The sequence below is a fragment of the Cherax quadricarinatus genome, chromosome 70 (genome assembly GCF_038502225.1).
Source record: "Cherax quadricarinatus isolate ZL_2023a chromosome 70, ASM3850222v1, whole genome shotgun sequence".
Taxonomy (NCBI): domain Eukaryota; kingdom Metazoa; phylum Arthropoda; class Malacostraca; order Decapoda; family Parastacidae; genus Cherax; species Cherax quadricarinatus.
The window spans coordinates 20772488-20790090 of record NC_091361.1 but is presented as its reverse complement, the minus strand read 5'-3'; the positions used below and the strand labels follow the sequence as shown (position 1 = coordinate 20790090).

The window sequence follows — 17603 nt, the reverse complement described above, 5'->3', positions numbered from 1 at the left end:
TTGTGTGTATATGTGAATAAAAGAATATTAAGCTAGATAAAGTACCAGTAATAACTAAATACTTAATAAAAGTTCCTGAGACATGAATGGTTTTTTTCGTTTTTTTTTACAGAATCTACATGGAATGTACCAAAGGAAGGGTTCCTTGCCCTCATTGAACAGGAAAAACAAAGTAAAACAAGTGAATGTGTTAGTAACATCAGTAACAATGAATCAAGAGTGACAGCACCAGAGGAACCTTGCAATAATAGCACCAGTGTAACCTCTCGACCAGTGTTATATGGACCAGCAGCAAAAGCTGAAGCTTATTCTTCCTGGCAACAGGTTCAAGTGTGAGTAGAAATTATGCTTGTTTTTGAGGCTTTCACTCCCCTTTAAGGGGGGCCCCCTTGCTGTGGCAAAGGGGCTCTTGATCTCCAAAATTAGGCCTTTTGTCTCATTTAATTGGATCAAATCTAAGTACTTTCCTTCCCTAGGAAATTACTTAGATTTGACCCAAGGTCCAACCATGGATTACATGACAGCTAGGATGGTCAAACTATGGGTTATATGACTGCCAGGATAGTATAACCATGGGTTACATGACTTCCAGGGTGGTACAACCATTGGTTACATGACTGCCAGGGTGGTACAACCATTGGTTACATGACTGCCAGGGTGGTACAACCATTGGTTACATGACTGCCAGGGTGGTACAACCATGGGTTACATGACTGCCAGGGTAGTACAACAGTGAGTTACATGACTACCAGGGTGGTATAACCATGAGTTATAATGACTGCCAAGGTGGTACAACCATGAGTTACATGACTGCCAGGGTGGTACAACCATGAGTTATATGACTACCAGGGTGGTACAACCATTAGTTACAATGACTTCCAGGGTGGTATAACCATGAGTTGCATGACTACCAAGGTGGTACAACCATGGGTTACATGACTACTAGGGCAGTACAACCATGGATTACATGACTGCCAGGGTGGTACAACCATGGTTTACATGACTCCCAGGGTGGTATAACCATGGGTTACATGACTGCCAGGGTGGTACACGAGTCCACAGGTTACATGAGAGTTTTGCATGTATCAGACACAGAAACTTGTACAGTAGACAATCATAAGTCACATGATCATGGTTCATGTTTATAATATTCTGTGATTTAAAGATAGTTTTTCATTTCCAGTAGTATCACATCATTACCATTAAGGTGCACCAGGACAAAACTAGTGGAGTGCTTTACCTTATGTTGTGTCCCTCCACCCTTTGGGCAAAGCCATTGTTTTGGTGTGGTGTTTGAGGTTCCAGGAAAACAATTAAGCTTGAAACTCTAAATTTCTAAGAAAATTGTTATTGTAATTGTGCTTAGAGTAGAGGTGGGAGGTGGTGATAGGTATGACTGATAGAGTACTCCCATAACTTGTGTAACATATTTACACTGTAATTCCACATTCTTGTGCCTTAAACAGTCATTTACATATGCTAGCTGCATTTATATAATTGTTGACTATGTTAGTGATTGATAATGAATGTGAAGATGAAAGGCATAGGCAGCCCTTTTAGTCACTGTCAGCCACATCAACTATATCTACACAGTTCTGTAGCAACAAGGAGCAAATAATGGAAGCTAAGAGAAAACTTTCTTGTCACTTTTAACTATATTTCAAACAAGAATGTGTACAGCAGAAATACTTTATGATGTGAGTGCTGGTGGCTTTGAGGATCTTTCATGCTCAAGCTTTCCACTCTGTGGAAGAATATACAGTGGTACCTCGAATTTCAAACAGCTCCCAACTCGAACAATTATGTAAGTGTATTTTTGGGGATCTGCAACAGACTAATCTAATTTACATTATTCCTTATGGGAACAGATTCGTTCGGTAACGGCATTCGAACAGCCTTCTTGAACGAATTAAGGTATTGGATGTGTCTAATTCATTGTATTCTATACCAATGATATTATGAAGAAATAAACTATTTAACAGTCGAGAACTGGCTTCTCTCAGGCCTTAGAAATGGAGGTCGGTGAAACACAACCCTATTTTTCCCATATGCTTTTCAGTCCTTAGGTCACAAAAATCATTGGTAGTTCAGTTTTCAATAATATAACCTGTGCAAATTATGAATATCTACTGTACTGTAAAATATCTCAAAATAAAATTGTCTTACATAATGAATTCTGCAAGAGGTTGTACAATAAGCAATCCTCTGATGGTATTGCCAAGACATATTAACCCTTTGACTGTTGAAAGGCCCAATCCTGAAGTGTCTCCTGGTGTCGCAAAATATTCGAAAAAAAAAAATTATTTTTTCTTATGAAAATGTTAAGATTATTCTTCTGATTGTTTTAGTCCAAAAAAAAAAATCTTCCTATCAGTACTTACCCAGATATAGAGGCATGAAGTTTGCAGAAAATGAGCCGCGTATGGCAACAGCGGCTACTGCTGCTCACCTGGTAAACTTTGGTTTACTTGTATTTGAAGGCTTGTTGTTTTTTTCACTATTTTATTTTTTCACATAACTTATGTGGCCTGTGAGACCAAAGTGCAGTGGACCCTCGACTAACGCTATTAATCCGTTCCTGAGAGCTCATCGTTAGTCAGAATAATCGTTAGTCAAGTTAATTTTCCCCATAAGAAATAATGGAAATCAAATTAATCCGTGCAAGACACCCAAAAGTATTGAAAAAAAAAATTTTAACACATGAAATATTAATTTTAATACACACAAACTGAAGAAGACATGCACAGTTACATGACACTTACCTTTATTGAAGATCTGGTGATGATTGATGGGATGGGAAGAGGGGAGTGTGTTGATGGTCTTAGTGTTTAGAAGGGGAATCCCCTTCCATTAGGACTTGAGGTGGCAAGTCCTTTTTCGGGGTTACTTCCCTTCTTTTAATGCCACTAGGACCAGCTTGAGAGTCACTGGACCTCTGTCGCACAACATATCTGCCCATACAGGCCTGTACCTCCCGTTCCTTTATGACATTCCTAAAGTGTTTCACAACATTGTCAGTGTCACCATTAAACACTTGTTCAGGTTTCAGTCCTTCACTGTCTATGTACTCCTTGAATTCCTGCACATATTTTTCAGCTGCTTTTTGGTCCAAACTGGCAGCCTCACCATGCCTTATCACACTATGTATGCCACTACGATTCTTAAATCTCTCAAACCAACCTTTGCTGGCCTTAAATTCACTCACATCACCACTAGTTGCTGGCATTTTTCTAATTAAATCGTCATGCAACTTCCTAGCCTTTTCACATATGATCGCTTGAGAGATGCTATCTCCTGCTATCTGTTTTTTGTTTATCCATACCAATAACAGTCTCTCAACATCTTCTATCACTTGCGATCTCAGTTTCGAAAACATAGTTGCACCTTTGGCAAGAACAGCTTCCTTGATTGCCGTTTTCTTGGCCACAATAGTAGCGATGGTTGATTGGGGTTTTGTGTACAGCCTGGCCAGCTCGGAGACATGCACTCCACTTTCATACTTAGCAATGATCTCTTTCTTCATATCCATAGTAATTCTCACCCTTTTTGCTGTAGGGTTGGCACTAGAAGCTTTCTTGGGGCCCATGGTGACTTATTTTGCAGGTGCAATCACTAAAAAGGCTGTGATAATATGAAATGTTCCGATTGTATGCTTGGAAGCAACCGCGGTGGCTGGCTGGCTGGCTTGTAAACACTGGCCAGAAGTGGACGCATCTCAGACGGAACGAATAGTGTTGGTCGAGTTTTTTAGCGCTAATCGAGGCAAAATTTTTGCGATAAAATGTATCGCTAGTCAGATTTATCATTAATCGATGCCATCGCTGGTCAAGAGTCCACTGTAAAGTGCAATGTACATATATACACTCGTATACAACACAATAAGCACACAAACATAATAATCAATATATTGTTTACAAAACTTGTTTACAAAAACAAACAATACAAAAAATTGTTTATTACTATTGTTCTATAATATATATACCAATATACAGTCACTGGACATACTCCTAGAAGTTCTGCAGCTTGTGGAACTCTTTGAAACATGGTGTCATACACAATGGTGTTTTACACTCCCCACACATAAAATCAGTGTGTGTGCATTGTTGTGGAAGTTTTTTTTTTTTATGTGCAAAGACAAAATACCTCGTCTGAGCAGTTTTCTTCAAAGTATTAGCAGGCAGTTGTGTTATGTAGTTATCCTAGGTAAATGGTCATGTGTCATCATTCCTTCCTGCATTCCTTTCCTACATTCCTTCCTACATTCCTTCGTCTTTCCTTGCTTTTTTCCTTCCTTTCATCTTGTCCTTCCTTCATTCCTGCCTTCCATTCTTCCTTCTGGTTTCTGTAATATATATACACATATATATTACTAGATACTTTCATATAACTGCTGTTATCTTCATTCATCAAGCTTTTCTTGTGTGCGAGTGTGTGGCTTATAATTGTTTTGAGTCAGGAGTCGGCAGCTGTCAAAATGACATATTATCTCATTACTCATTCCCCCTAACCCGTCAAAACAATGGGGTTGGATGCTGCTTCCCCTACATTCTATCTAATTATCTTTCTCCCTCATTTTATCTCTTTCAATCTGTCTCTCTCTTTATATCTGTCTGTCTATCTCTGTCTCACAGATACACATAAATACAGTGGACCCCCGGTATTCGATGGCATCGGTATTTGATAAATCCGGTATTCGATACATTATATCGCAAAAAATTTTTCCTCAGTATTCGATTGAAAACCCGGTATTCGATACGATTCGTACGAGATGTGTCCACGTGTGGCCTGAACTGCCCCTTGTGTGCCAGTGTTTACAAGCCAGCCAGTGTGCGCGCATCTAAGGATACATTCGGTACATTCCATATTATCCATATTATCACTGTGTTTGGTGCTTGTTTCTGCAAAATAAGTCACCATGGGCCCCAAGAAAGCTTCTAGTGCCAACCCTTCAAGAAAAAAGTCGCTAATGACTTATGAAATGAAGAAAGAGATAATTGCAAAGTATGAAAGTGGAGTGCGTGTGTCGGAGCTGGTTAGGTTGTATAATAAACCCCAATCAACCATCTCTACTATAGTGACCAGGAAAACGGCAATCAAGGAAGCTGTTCTTGCAAAAGGTGCAACTGTGATTACGAAACAGCGACCGCAAGTGTTAGAAAATGCTGAGAGATTGTTATTGGTGTGGATAAATGAAAAACAGATAGCAGGAGATAGCATCTCTCAAGCGATCATTTGTGAAAAGGCTAGGCAGTTGCATGACAATTTGGTAAAGAAATTGCCTGCAACTAGTGGTGATGTGAGTGAATTTAAGGCCAGCAAAGGTTGGTTTGAAAGATTTAAGAATCACAGTGGCATACATAGTGTGATTAGGCATGGTGAGGCTGCCAGTTCGGACCAAAAAGCAGCTGAAAAATATGTGAAGGAATTCAAGGATTACATAGACAGTGAAGGACTGAAACCTGAACAAGTGTTTAATTGCGACGAAACAGGCCTGTTTTGGAAGAAAATGCCAAGCAGGACCTACATTACTCAGGAGGAAAAGGCACTCCCAGGACATAAGCCTATGAAAGACAGGCTTACTCTGTTGATGTGTGCCAGTGCTAGTGGTGATTGCAAAGTGAAGCCTTTATTGGTGTATCACTCTGAAACTCCCAGAGTGTTCAGGAAAAACAATGTCCTCAAGGCTAATTTGTGTGCTGTGGAGGGCAAACAGTAAGGCATGGGTCACTAGGGACTTTTTCTATGACTGGTTACACCATGCATTTGCCCCCACTGTGAAAAATTACCTAACTGAAAAGAAATTAGACCTTAAGTGCCTCCTGGTATTAGACAATGCCCCTGGTCATCCCACAGACTTGTCAGAGCGACTTTCTGGGGACATGAGCTTCATTAAGGTCAAGTTTTTGCCTCCTAATACCACTCCTCTCCTGCAGCCCATGGACCAGCAGGTCATTTCCAACTTCAAGAAACTGTACACAAAAGCTGTGTTTCAAAAGTGCTTTATAGTGACCACAGAAACTCAACTGACTTAAAAGAGTTTTGGAAGGATCACTTTAATATCCTCAATTGTATAAACCTGATAGGTAAGGCTTGGGAGGAAGTAGGTAAGGCTTGGGAGGGAGTGACTAAGAGGACCTTGAACTCTGCTTGGAAAAAACTGTGGCCAGAATGTGTAGACAAAAGGGATTTTGAAGGATTTGAGGCTAACCCTGAGAATCCTATGCCAGTTGAGGAATCCATTGTGGCATTGGGGAAGTCCTTGGGGTTGGAGGTTAGCGGGGAGGATGTGGAAGAGTTGGTGGAGGAGGACAGTGAAGAACTAACCACTGATGAGCTGATAGATCATCTTGAACAGCAAGAGGGCAGACCTGAGGAAACTGCTTCGGAGGAGGGGATAGAGAAATTGAAGAAGTTGCCTACTTCAAAGATTAAGGAAATGTGTGCAATGTGGCTTAAAGTGCAAACCTTTTTTGATGACAATCACCCTAACACAGCTATTGCAAGCCGTGCTAGTGACTATTACACTAACAATGTTGTGAAACACTTTAGGGATGTCATAAAGGAACGGGAGGTACAGGCCACTATGGACAGATATGTTGTGCGACAGAAATCCAGTGACTCTGAAGCTGGTCCTAGTGGCATTAAAAGGAGAAGGGAAGTAACCCCGGAAAAGGACTTGCTACCTCAAGTCCTAATGGAAGGGGATTCCCCTTCTAAACACTAACACCTCTCCCCTCCTCCCATCCCATCAATCATCACCAGATCTTCATTAAAGGTAAGTGTCAATTATTTTATTGTTATTATTCTATTGCGTTAAACTTAATATTCCATGTAGTAAATTTTTTTTTTTTTTTCATACTTTTGGGTGCCTTGCACGGATTAATTTGATTTCCATTATTTCTTATGAGGAAAATTGATTCGGTTTTCGATATTATCGGTATTCGATGAGCTCTCAGGAACGGATTAATATCGAATACCGTACAAGTATACATAGTGTAAATTACCTTGGATAACCCAAAAAGTCCAAAGTGCTATACTCTGCTTGAAGATGTGAGTAAACTTGATGACACAGTCTTGTGGCTCTCTCTGAGACAGAGCTAGACGGATAGACAGGGAGCTTGACAGACAGAAATGTTTGTGTACCAGCAAAAACAAAGGGAGGGCGATGGTCATCTAATCTTTTCTTATCAGCTGCACTCTCCCCCACCCTTGTTTATGCTCATCAAACATCAGCTCTTATCAGATGTTATCTCCCCTTATCTTGTCACTGTCATGGGGTGGACTTTTTTTTTTTCTTGCTTCAAGGGAACAATATTATTATTATTATTATGTATTCTTCTTCCTCCTCCTCCTCCATTGCTTTTAGTCTCAAACTCTCTCTAAATCATGAAATTGATCTTCACTGACACTTCCATCTGTGTTAGAGCATCACTTGGGAAGAGAAGAGTCCCAGATTTGCTGGGGAGTCACATATTTCTTACTGCTAGACATGCTGAAAAAGGACGACTGAAATGGCATTCCCACAATGCACCACTGGCTCCCCGATTTTTTTTATATGGTGCACACTGACCATGGAGACCCATTCTCTCACATGTGGGCCTACCAGCCTTCTCCTGCTTGATTTGAATCCTCTAGAATTTATGCGTATAGATACGGCAAACACAATATCTCCTATGACGTATATATACGACCGCGACAGTCAAAGGGTTAAGTCACTGAGGATAGTGGAGCATCTTGTATATGCCTTGTCATTGGATCAAACTGCAGTTGGAATAGTGGTCATCCTCCATCACTGCTGGTTGTGTGCAAATGGTACCTGCATATTACACATTGGTCGCACTTGATTCGCACATGGTTATCTTATGAAGAGACATGTAGCACCACTCCATAAGAATTATCAGGTTGCCTTAGCAATTAAACATCTTTAGAGTGATTGCCCTATTCATAGTGAAAATGATGACAAACTTGCCTGTCTTCTCTAATGCCCTGGCATGCCTACCCTTCTCTCTGATGGTCTTACTTTTGTTGCAAACTTTCAATGATTTTCATACCACCATACTGGTGGTATTAAAATTGTAATTGAGGAAATACAAAGATCTGGTTATTTAGAAAGGATGAAGCATGAGACAGTGATAAAAGCGGGTGTATACATCTGGGTTAATGGAAGTTGTACAAAACATCCCAGGAAGGGATGGAAGGATGGTATAAAGGTTGTTTTGAGGTCGAGGCATAAGCATCTAACTTCCCCTTCCCCACAAGGAATGTTCTTGGTAACAGTGAGTGACTTGATCCAAGAAATTAAACCTGTTTTTTGCTTCCTAGATTGGACTTGATACCTCACATTCCTCTGATTTAGCACTTCCTCCTAACTAGAATAATTTTGCATCCAGTAGGCTTATGTGGAGGCAAGAGGTTTTGGAGTTTTAACTCTTTCACTGTCGCGACCCGAACTTGCTCTCAGTGTTGAAGAATTTTTAAAAAATATATATACATATACAGTGGTACCGCGGGATATGAACTGCTCAAAACTCGAACAATTGTGTAAGTGTATTTATGTAAGTGCTTTTGTAAGTGTATTTTTGGGGTCTGAAACGGATTAATCTAATTTACATTATTCCTTATGGGAACAAATTCATTCAGTATCGGCACTCGAACAGCCTTCTGGAACGAATTAAGTTCGCATCCCGAGGTACCACTGTATATTATTTTTTCTTGTGAAATGATAATCTTTTCCTGATGGTAATGAAACCAAAAGTACGAAATTTGATGGAAAACTTGCAGAATTACACTCTCACGAAGTTAGCTGTCTCGGCAATATTTATGCATCAGCAACTTCACCCACTTTTAGCCCTATTTTGGGCCAATTCCATTGTTCCAAACGATTATATTCATAGCTATTTTGCTTACACTCCTTTTGTTCTATCGATTGAGTACAAGAAACTGCCCATTTACCTATTTCAAATTACTAAAGTGATTAGAAATTGGTAATTTGGCCAATTTCGTACACAGTTCAAGAAAGGCCAATTTCAAAATAGGGACCAGAATAAACAGTGCAAACATTTCTAACACTAAAATAAAATTGTCTCTGTTCATTAGTCACATCTCCAGCCCCTCTTATATTATGCTTGCTTTCCATTTTGAATTTTTATTCACACAAATAGATTTACTGTTATGCAGGCTACTGCATTATTGTAAAAATGGCATAAGTAATATCAACACATTTGTGAAACCACATTAGACCCACCAGTTGATGTATATTGGACATGTGACAGTTTGAACTCACTTTTAAGCTACATACTTTTGTTTTGTAAAGCATTCAGGATCATCTCTATTTCTGTAATATATCTTCCATTCTACCAAATGAGACCAAGAAAACGAGAATACAACCATAAATACCATACAAAAATACACTACAAAGTCGCTGATTTAAACCAAAAATACAGTCGCAGTTTTTTTTTTCTCATGCACCGGGTGTTACACAATTTTTTTTTTTATACTTCGCACACTGACCACTCAGACCCAGTCTCTCATATGTAGGCCTACCAGCTTTCTTCCACAACATTAGAAGCTGTAACCCCTTATCCTGGTGGGATACAGCCAGTTTGTTGAAGAAAAAGAATAATGCACTGAGCAAATGCATAATATCTGTCAAATGATTTAGGTAGAATAGTCACACTTGTGTTTTAGAGGTAGGAGGTGCAACACTTTGAAAAATCATAGATGATGCACTTATAAAAAAAAAAATAAAAAAGTGAGAGATGTTTTAAAACTTTTACCTAACTGGAGTTATTCCACACTTATGCAAAGAATATTAAAGCCAAATTATTGAGCATTTTCTTAAAGAATATAAATTCTTTTTTCAGGATAAATGATTCCTGCACAACAATTAACACTTACCATTACAGTGAATGTTGACTTTATACAGTATATTACAAAAGAAGAGTTATTGCAACTAATGTATTTTTCTTTCATGCCTTTCAGTGAACCTCAGCAGTCAGTGGATTATCAGCTTCCACAAATTGTTGAAGAAGGATATTATGGTCCTGAGGTGTCATTTAAGAACCCTGAAGTCTCATTTACAGAAAAAACTGTGACACTACCAAGCATGGATAAAAATAGCAGTGAAAATGTGGGATTTAAAAAGAGAAAAGCTATACAGGACAATAAAAAGTGCATGAGAAGAAGAAATGATGATTTATAATTTTTGTTTGCTAAAATGTAGATTTACAATCAAATTATCTTTTGTGGATAATTAAATTTTATTGAATATTTTGCATTTTATTAAAGAAATATTCCATATATACACACATTACAGATCTAGTGCTTGGCCCGAATATATCATACTGGTATTCACAAGAGTTAAGCTATAATTATGAGCTGTTTTTGTTTTAAACGAGCAGGACTAGACAATATATAGAGCAAATTTACAATTTGGTTTACTAAATATTAAATGTCCCTATGCTGCCAGAGTGAGGTGCTAAACAATTAGTTACATGAGCAGTGTTTCTTTATTTTATCCAGATTTAACATTAACTCGTGCTCCACCTCGCCCAGGAAGCCATTGATAAGGAATGCTTCCAAAATCCAACAAATTTAGCCACAAATTCTTAATGTGCAGACACCTGATCTGTCTTTGGCAAATGTTAGTATCTGTTAAATTTAGAAGTATAAATATTTTTTGTTTTATGGGCAAAATTCATGTTCCTTGAAAAGTATCTCAATCTATATAATGGAAGTGAGGGGGAAACAAAACTCACTTTCTGTGACAATTTTCAAAACAGCAACACATTTGCTTAGAGCTAATTGCCAGTAGAGTATTATACTTGCAACTTTTATCATCAGATATAAATGTACTGTAGAACTTAATTCCAACACATTATAATTATAGTAAGCTCTAAATCCACACGGGCCATATGGCACTGGTTATTGTTTGCAATTAAGAATGGCAAATCATTAGTTAACTTAAGAGAATCCTTAACCCGTAAGCGGTCCAAACGTATATATATGTTCACTACCGTACTGCCCCAACTTTTTTGAGAAAAAAAAAAAACATTGTTGTTTTTAATAGGAAAAAAGAGCATATGGTACCCAGGCATCCCCAATTATTTTAATATGGTGCACATTGAGTGCTCACACCCATTCTCACATGTCTAGGCGACTCAGGCTTATCGTAGCAATGTTAAATGTAGGACACATGAAACATATATATACGTTTGGACCGTTTACGGGTTAACAAAAAGTGGCAAATAAAGTACTCTACCTTAAGGAAATACAGTGGACCCCCGGTTAACGATATTTTTTCTTTCCAGAAGTATGTTCAGGTGCCAGTACTGACTGAATTTGTTCCCATAAGGAATATTGTGAAGTAGATTAGTCCATTTCAGACCCCCAAACATACACGTACAAATGCACTTATATAAATCTTCTTTCTTTCAACACACCGGCCGTATCCCACCGAGGCGGGGTGGCCCAAAAGGAAAAACGAAAGTTTCTCCTTTTACATTTAGTAATATATACAGGAGAAGAGGTTACTAGCCCCTTGCTCCCGGCATTTTAGTCGCCTCTTACAACACGCATGGCTTACGGAGGAAGAATTCTGTTCCACTTCCCCATGGAGATAAGAGGAAATAAACAAGAATAAGAACTAGAAAGAAAATAGAAGAAAACCCAGAGGGGTGTGTATATATGTGCTTGTACATGTATGTGTAGTGTGACCTAAGTGTAAGTAGAAGTAGCAAGACGTACCTGAAATCTTGCATGTTCATGAGACAGAAAAAAGGACACCAGCAATCCTACCATCATGTAAAACAATTACAGGCTTTCGTTTTACACTCACTTGGCAGGACGGTAGTACCTCCCTGGGCGGTTGCTGTCTACCAACCTACTACCTATTACTTATATAAATACACTTACATAATTGGTCACATTAGGAGGTGATCGTTAAGCGGGGGTCCACTGTATATTAAAATAATTACTGGAAATACTTTATTTCCTCTCCTGGCCTTCTTTAATAAAGTATTTCCAGTGAGTTTTAATACATTTCCTTTTACAGTTAATAAGACTAAAGAAAACTTCAATATTGTATAAAAATAAATCCATTATGAGAAAGATGTATGGTTCCCAATATACAGGATTCTCCATTTAACTTGTAAGACCTGTAATTTAAAAACATTATTAGGAAAAATATATACAGTATACAGCTAGATTAATGCACAAAATATCACAATTCACTAAGAACAGCAAGTGGTTATTTTCAAAGAATATACGAGTTGAAAAGACGAAATGCAAAGTGATGAGATAAGTACAATATTGTTGATAAACTCATCTGCAGAAGTTTAGAATGTTGCATGACTAAAATCATAAGCGTGAATAATTTTACTGTAATAATAAAAACAATATCCTTAGCAAATGAAAAAATTAGAGTAAAAATAGTAGTCTTACCTAGATAATCATCCATGAGAGTACCAATTGCAAACTGAAAAAAAATAAAAATAGTAGTATTAGTATTGTAAAGCAGTTAACATATTAAGTATTTTTTGTATTGACCTTTTAAGGATCAGGAACCTCTCTCTCAAACTTGCTCCTATAGTCAGAAAATTTAAAAAAAAAAATTATTTTTTTTTATGAAATGGTAGAGAATCTATTTCTGAAGGTAACAAAACAAAAAGTACAAAATTTGATGGAAAACTGACAAAATTACATTTTCACTAATTTTGCTGTAAGTAATATTTACACCAGCGATTTTGTCCATGTTGAGTGATTTTAGACCAATTAAATTGTTCCAGTTGACCAAATTCTTAGATATTTTGCTAGTACAGTGGTACCTCGGTATACAACCTTAACCCTTTCAGGGTCCAGAGGCCAAATCTCGAAGGGTATACCAAAGTTCAAGAATTTTTTGGGGAAAAAAAAAAACAGAATTAAAGATAATAATTTTCTATGTAATAAAAAAAAATTCGATCAGTAGTTACCAAGATACAGAGGCGTGAAGTTGACCCTCAATAACGTGGCGGCACCATCCGCGACTTCCGTAAATTCTCATTACAGTATTTTATTTTAAGTTTTTGTTACTTTTTTCTTTTCTTTTCTAATATTTTTTTCCAGTAACTTATGTGGCCTTTGAGGCCAATATAATGTACAACTGTACACTCATTGTATTCAACACAATAACTGCACTAATTTGTTTATCATTATATTGCTTACAAAACTTGTTTACAATTTTATTGTAAACAAAATAATGATGAAAATATTAGTGCAGTTGTGTTGAATACAATGGTACCATAGGGTACAATGAACCATAGGGTGCAGTGGTACAGGTCCTCCATCACAAATCCAGCATCATTGGGACCTGTAGTGTGCCGGATTACTGAGTTTGCCGAATTACAGAGTGGTTAGGTTAGAATACACTTAATAAAATTAACCAACTTGACTTACACAGTTCTTTGAACATCGGCAAAAATCGAACATTTCTGCTACTTTGAGCTCAATTTCAAGGTACTTTTCGTCATGAAAGCAATCAAAATCATGTCTATTTCTGTAATATATCTTCCATTCTATCAAATGAGTCCAAAAAATGAGAATACAATCATAAAAACCATACGGAAATATACTGCAAACAGGCGTCTAATGGCTGAGAAGTGAACTCCCTTATTTATCGTCCATCTTTTTTATTTTTGTTGCACATTAAGAAGCATCTTTCCATCATACATTGCCCAAGTTTCAATGAGATAGCCCAACAAACAACCAAGAAAAAAAAATATTTACCAAAAATCATATATGGCAAGCCCAAGCCAGGTACTGGAAATAAGTCACTTTGTCTGACTTTTCTGGGTTATCCCAGGTTCTCTATACATACACTGCTATGTATGATAGTCTATGTAACTGTATTTGTGTATACCTGAATAAACTTATTTACTTCTGGTCTGTCAACTGAGTACAAGAAACCGCCCATTCATTTATTTCAACTACCCAATAAAGTGGTCAGAAATTAGCAATTTGGCCGATTTCACACAAATTTCAACAGATGCCAATTTCAAAATAGAATCCAGAATAAACAATGCAGACATTCCTGGCACTAAAATAACATTTTCTCTGTTCATTAGTCATGGCTACATTTGGAATTTTTATTCATAAAAAAATAGAAGATTTACTGTTATGCAGACTGCTGCATTATTGTAATAATTGTATAAATAATGTCAATCCATTCTTGACTCCGTACTGGAATTTAGACTGGCAGGCGGACAGGTATTGGACGGTGACGTCATTTGTTTACTCTTGAGCTTCGCTAAAGAATAGAACATTTTCGCTACTGTGAGCGCAATTTCAAGGTACTTTTCGTCATGAAAGCAATCAAAATCATATCTATTTCTGTAATATATCTTTCTTTATATCAAATGAGACCGAAAAAATGAGAATATAACCATAACAACCATACAAAAATGTACTGCTAAGCGGCCGCTAATGGCTGAGAAGTGAACTCCGTTATTTATGGTCTGATTTCTTTCATTTTTGGTGTACGTGAAGAAGTATCTTTCCATCATACATTGCCCAAGTTTGAATAAGATAACCCAACAAGCAACTGAGAAAATAATAATAATAATATAATAATAATATCTTTATTTACTACACGCACATGTACAAGGAATACAGGCCTAGCTGACATCAGTGACATACTACTGTATAGAAAGGCACTTGTTATGCTGAGTATTTCAAGAAAATTAGGTCAGTGTCCCAGGATAACACCAACACTAGTCGACTAACACCCAGGTACCCATTTACTGATGGGTAAACATAGACAACAGGTGTAAAGAAACACGCCTAATGTTTCTACCCTGGCTGGGAATCGAATATTTACCAAAAATCATATATGGCTAACCCAAGCCAGGTACTAAAAATAAGCCATGTTGACTTTTTTGGGGTTATCCTAGGTTCTCTACACATATGCTGCTTTGTGTAATAATCTATAGAGAGAAAATAACTTTTTTGTTTCATGTTTATGGTGGAGTACGAGTGTACATCATAGTTAGCCCTGTGCTACACTTTGTTTTCTCTAATATAAGCCACCAAGACAAGGATAGGAGAATGGTATTTGTTTACCATATCCTCTTCATAACTCTGTCGAACTGCTCAGTGTTATGCCAAATATTATTCATTCTGGAGTATTTAACATGTTTTATGTTATTTATATTGTTTCTTATGTCATATTAGATCAATTGTGATAGGCAAATAAGCTGTAGTGTTGATATTAGCGTAATAATAAAGCATATTCTCCTGCTTCATGAGACTGAGCTCATGACAACCGACAGTAGCTTCAAAGCCACATTATCTTTAATGGATAATGTACTGTGTAGGTGCTTTACATAATGAGAAGCATTTCTTTTATTCACTGGAACCATGGCTAGGGCTAAAAGTAAGCAGGTTAAAACAATAAATGGAGAAAAAGAGATTGGAATGATTTATGCAGCAAGTAGCGCCACCAAACAGTACCAGCAGGTTGGTGTGGCTACCCTGGAAATTTGAAATTATGCTAGCCAAAATTAGTGCCGAATAACTGATTGCCGGATTTGTGATGGCGGACCTGTACTATATGGTACAATGGTACCATATAGTACAATGATACCATATGGTGCAATGGTACCATATGGTACTGTTGTATTCAATTCAATAACCGCACTAATATTTTCATCATTATTTCATTTACAATAATTGTTTACAACAAAAAATGCTGTATATTAGTAATGTTCTATTATATATTTTTACATATGTACAGCCACTGGACATGTTCCTAGAGGTGGATGATGAAGCGCTTTGTCTTGGAAACCACTGAGTTAGTGGCTTGTGTCCCACACTTACTCAGTCCTGGCTGGTGCCTTGTGGCACCAACACCTCCTACTGGCCATATGGTACAGGGTGCCATATGGTACAGGGTACCATATGGTACAGATACAGGGATCCCTATGGAAATAAGTCACCCTGACTTTTTTAGGTTATCCTAGGATTTTATACATATGCTGCAATGTATGATAATTATGTAACTGTATTTGTGTACACTTGAATAAACTTACTCAAGTACATGTGGTGTCATAAGTAAGTTTATTTAGGTATACACAAATAAAGTTACATAGATTATCATACATAGCAGCATATGTTTGAAGACCTAGAATAAACCAAAAAAAGTCAGAAAGACTTATTTCCATTAGGGTCCCTGTACCATATGCTACAATACCATATGGTACATTGTACCATATGATACCACTGTACTATATACCACTGTATAATATGGCACCATATGGTTCAAAACCATCAGTCTTAGAACTATAAGTTGGGAAGAGGAGAGTCAGAATTCACTGGGGAGTGAGAGTTTCCTTGCTGCCAGGCATGGTGAACAAAGCTACTTTGGCGGCGTTCCCACAATGCCATGTGGGCATCCACATTTTTTCTACAGTGTGCAGACTGACCACCCAGACCCATTCTCTTAGGTGCAAGCCTACTAGCCTTTTCAAGCTAAATTTGAGGCCTCTAGAATTTTGGCATAGTTCTACAGTTTGGACCCACAACTCAAAGCCGTAGAACTGCGGCACGGACCCTGAAAGGGTTAATTAATTCCAGAAGGCTGTTCAAGTGCCGATCTCTTCGAGTACTGAACGCATTTGTTCCCATAAGGAATAATGTAAAGTAGATTAATCCGTTTCAGACCCCCTAAAATACACTTACAAAAGAACTTACAAAAATACATTTACATAATTGTTCGAGTTGGGAGCTGGACGTATACCGAGTCACCACTGCATGTACATGTATATCTTCCATTCCATCGACTGAGTACACGAAACTGCCCATTCAACTATTTAAACTACCCAATAAAGTGATCATCAATTGGTAACTTGGCCAATTTCACACAAAATTCAAGAAATGCCAATTTTAATATAGGGTCCAGAATAAACAATGCAGACAATGCTGACAAAATAACATTTCCTCTGTTCATTAGTAATGTTCCCAGGCCTCCCCTGTATTATGCTTGCTTTCCATTTTGGTTTTTTATTTACACAAAACACAGATATTTACTTTTATGCAGACTACGGCATGATTTAATAATTACATAAAAAATGTCATTGCATTCGTCAATACGTATTAAAGTGGTCACATAAGTGACATTTGTGTATTCTGGAATATTGACAAAATTTGAACACTTCCGCTATTTTGAGCTCAATTTCAAGCTACTTTCAGTCCTGAAACCAATCAAAATCATCTTTGTTTCTGTAATATATCTTCCATTCTATCAGATGAGACCAAGAAACCAAGAATACAATAAAAACTATACGAAATACACCACAAAGTTACTGTTTTAACCCTTTTGCTGGCCGTGCCTTACTACATGATGAGCTCAACTCACTCAGGTAAGCTGTGAGCAGTAAATTTGAGCCAAGATATGACAGAATAGGTCGATAGAGTAAGTGTGCACCATATAAGAAAATCCTGCAGATTAGATTTTGCCACCGAAGTGGACAGTTTATTGTGCACCCCATATCCATCCTGTGGACGGTAGCGCAAGAGCATATGGATACACAAAAGGCCTAGGAACTTGCCCCCAAAGGGTTAACAGGAGC

General features: G+C 37.6%; 2 protein-coding genes across 5 annotated transcripts in view; one reads left to right on the top strand and one right to left on the bottom strand.

Moving 5' to 3' along the window:
* The window catches only part of LOC128705357 (WW domain-binding protein 4), a 53837-nt gene extending 43568 nt beyond the window's left edge, over positions 1-10269 (top strand). Inside the window, exons 4-5 of the mRNA XM_070099932.1 lie at positions 113-332; positions 9982-10269. Coding sequence (XP_069956033.1) covers positions 113-332; positions 9982-10201 — 440 coding nt within the window. The 3' untranslated portion in view covers positions 10202-10269. The remainder of the gene's footprint in view (positions 1-112; positions 333-9981) is intronic.
* The window catches only part of Polr2G (DNA-directed RNA polymerase II subunit Rpb7), a 118569-nt gene continuing 111223 nt past the window's right edge, over positions 10258-17603 (bottom strand). For all 4 annotated transcript variants that reach the window (XM_070099934.1, XM_070099936.1, XM_070099935.1 and 1 more), the window contains 2 exons: positions 12442-12475; positions 10258-12155 (listed from right to left, as the gene is read on the bottom strand). In XM_070099934.1, coding sequence (XP_069956035.1) covers positions 12142-12155; positions 12442-12475 — 48 coding nt within the window. In that variant the 3' untranslated portion in view covers positions 10258-12141. The remainder of the gene's footprint in view (positions 12156-12441; positions 12476-17603) is intronic.